The following is a 2,873-nucleotide window of genomic DNA, read 5'->3' as shown; positions in this document are numbered from 1 at the left end:
CCAATCAGAAAGGATATATACACCCCTATGTTCATAGCAGCACAATTTACCATAGCTAAGATTTGAAAACAGCCTAAGTGCCCATCAGCAGATGAGTGGATTAAAAAACTGTGGTACATTTACACAATGGAATACTACGCTGAGGTAAAAAATCGAGAATTCTTACCATTTGCAACAGCATGAATGGAACTGGAGAGCATTATGCTAAGCGAAATAAACCAGTCAGAGAAAGATAAATATCACATGATCTCATTTATGGAATACTAGTGGCTCGGTGCACGAAGTTTGTGCATGGGGGGAGGGGGGTTGTCCCTCAGCCCGGCCTGCACCCTCTCCAATGCAAGACCTCTCGGGGGATGTCCAACTGCCGGTTTAAGCCCAATCCCACAGGGCCTAAACCGGCAAGTGGACATCCCTCTCGCAATCCGGGACCACTGGCTCCTAACCGCTCACCAGCCTGCCTGCCCGGTCGCCCCTAAACACTCTGCTTGCCGGCCTGCTCGCCCCCTACTGGCCGCCCCCCACTGGCCTCTCTCCCCCAACTGCCCTCACCTGCCAGCCTCATGGCCCCCAACTGCCTCCCCGGCTGGCCTCATGGCATCCAACTGCCCTCCCTGGCCAGTCTCCCGGAAGGTCTCCTGGTCTAATTAGCATATTACCCTTTTATTAGTACAGATGATGAACAACATAAACTGATGAACAAAAACAGATCCAGAGACAGAGAAGCATCAATCAGACCATCTAACCTCAGAGTGAAGACAGAGGAGGGTGGGGGTAAGGGGGAGAGATCAACCAAAAAATTTGTATGCAGGCATGTAAGCCAAACCAATGGACACAAACACCAGAGGGGTGAGTGTGTGAATTGGGGGGTGGGGGGTAATTAGAGGATAAGGACACATATGTAATACTTAATCAATAAAGAAAAAATATTTTTAAAAGGAAAGAAAAGAATAATGAACATATAAGTGAAAACTGTGGTCTCAGATTTTGCTCTAAAATAAAATTATGCAAATCACCTTAGTATCCAAGTATAATTTGGTCCACAGGGGTAGTATAATTCATGACTATTCTTTCTGGAAAACAATAGGAAAATGACTTGGAATGAAAAGAGTCATAAAATAGTGAATTATGCTAAAGTAATTCATTTTAACCTATGAGATAAATGAGAATTTCCAATTATATATGGTCCAAAGATTGGATTAATCTGTGTCAGAACTTCTGGCCCTGAGGAATTGAACCCTGCATTCCTGGGCAATTGTTCAGCCTAGTACAGTTGGCCCTTGAAAAGCTTACCTGCCAAGGAAATTTTCCAAGGCCCTCTTTATGTCTTTGTTCCTGAGACTGTAGATGAAGGGGTTCAGCATGGGTGTGACCACAGTGTACATCACCGAGGCTGTTGCACTTGAGTGTGAGCTGTGGGTAGCAGTAGAGCTGAGATACACTCTTAGGGCTGTACCATAAAATAAAGAGACAACTAAGAGATGAGAGGCACAGGTAGAAAATGCTTTATACTTCCCCTGAGCTGAAGGGATTCCACATATGGAGGAAAGTATCTTAGAGTAAGAGTAAAGAATCCCAGCAAAGGGACCACCACCTAGCAGTCCAGCTGAAAAATACATTATCATGTGGTTAAGAAAGGTGTCCGAACAGGAAAGTTGGACCACCTGATTGAATTCACAGAAGAAGTGGGGGATTTCCAAGTCTGAGCAGAAGGACAGCCTCAACACCATTAAGCTATGTAGCAAGGAATTCAGTGCACTCATCATCCAGGACAGCAGAACCAGCAGTCCACAGAGCCGGGGGTTCATGATGACCATGTAGTGCAGGGGGTGGCAGATGGCCACAAACCGGTCATAGGCCATTACAGTCAGGATAAAGTTGTCCACCCCAGCAAAAAGCATGAAAAAATACATCTGTGTGATGCAGCCTTCATAGGTGATGACTTTGCTCTGTGTCTGGATGTTCCATAGCATCTTTGGGATGGTGGTGGAGGTGAAACAGATGTCTACCAAGGACAGGTTGGAGAGGAAGAAGTACATGGGTGTGTGGAGGTGGGAGTCTGAACTGACAGCCAGGATGATGAGCAGGTTTCCAAACACAGTGGCCAGGTACATGGACAGGAAAAGCCCATATATGAAGGACTGTCGTTCCAGTGCCTGTGAAAGTCCGAGAAGAAGAAATTCTGAAAGTTGTGTACCATTGTAGGATTCCTTTTGTTGTAGGTGACTATCAGAAAATAGAAGAAATGAAAAACAAATTTTCACATTAGCAAGCATTTGTAACTGAGAATAAATGACATATTTATGTTTTAGAATCAAGAAAATAATTTCCATTTTTGGTGTTTGACTTGGTCCCCATTATGGTATCTCTATTAGCATTTGTCATTAGAATTTCCTTTTCTGCCATCTATCTGTTCTTCAAACATAATGTATATTGCTGTTCTATTGAGGATATCTCTCATGCATTTGGGAAATATACACTGAGTGGCTAGATTATTATGACCACCTGACGTTTGTAGGCAGATTAGCTATAATTTTGTGCTGAAGTTGCTAGAGGGAAGCAGGTTGTTTACCACGACAGTAGAAGTGATTTTTTTCTGAATATATGTGTAAACAATGCAATTTAACAGCCTTTGAACGTGGGCTATATTTGAACGTGAGTGGCCAGATTATTATGACCACCTGACGTTTGTAGGCAGATTAGCTATAATTTTGTGCTGAAGTTGCTAGAGGGAAGCAGGTTGTTTACCACGACAGTAGAAGTGATTTTTTTCTGAATATATGTGTAAACAATGCAATTTAACAGCCTTTGAACGTGGGCTATATTTGAACGTGAGTGGCCAGATTATTATGACCACCTGACGTTTGTAGGCA

At 43.5% G+C, this 2,873-nt stretch overlaps 1 protein-coding gene across 1 annotated transcript; it reads right to left on the bottom strand.

Annotated features, from left to right (window-relative positions):
* Positions 1 to 1,289: 1,289 nt before the first annotated feature.
* Positions 1,290 to 2,129, bottom strand: LOC102260987 (olfactory receptor 7A5). The gene has a single exon (XM_005866749.2). It carries the CDS (start codon positions 2,112 to 2,114, stop codon positions 1,290 to 1,292), a length of 825 nt encoding a protein of 274 aa, XP_005866811.2. The 5' UTR covers positions 2,115 to 2,129.
* Positions 2,130 to 2,873: the final 744 nt, after the last annotated feature.

Source organism: Myotis brandtii, unplaced genomic scaffold (genome assembly GCF_000412655.1).
Source record: "Myotis brandtii unplaced genomic scaffold, ASM41265v1 scaffold2360, whole genome shotgun sequence".
Classification (NCBI taxonomy): domain Eukaryota; kingdom Metazoa; phylum Chordata; class Mammalia; order Chiroptera; family Vespertilionidae; genus Myotis; species Myotis brandtii.
This window is presented reverse-complemented; position numbering and strand designations above follow the sequence as displayed.

Bases quoted from the DNA above. Each gene is read 5' to 3' on its own strand.
- LOC102260987 (XM_005866749.2), bottom strand. From the start codon at position 2,114: ATGTACCTGGCCACTGTGTTTGGAAACCTGCTCATCATCCTGGCTGTC.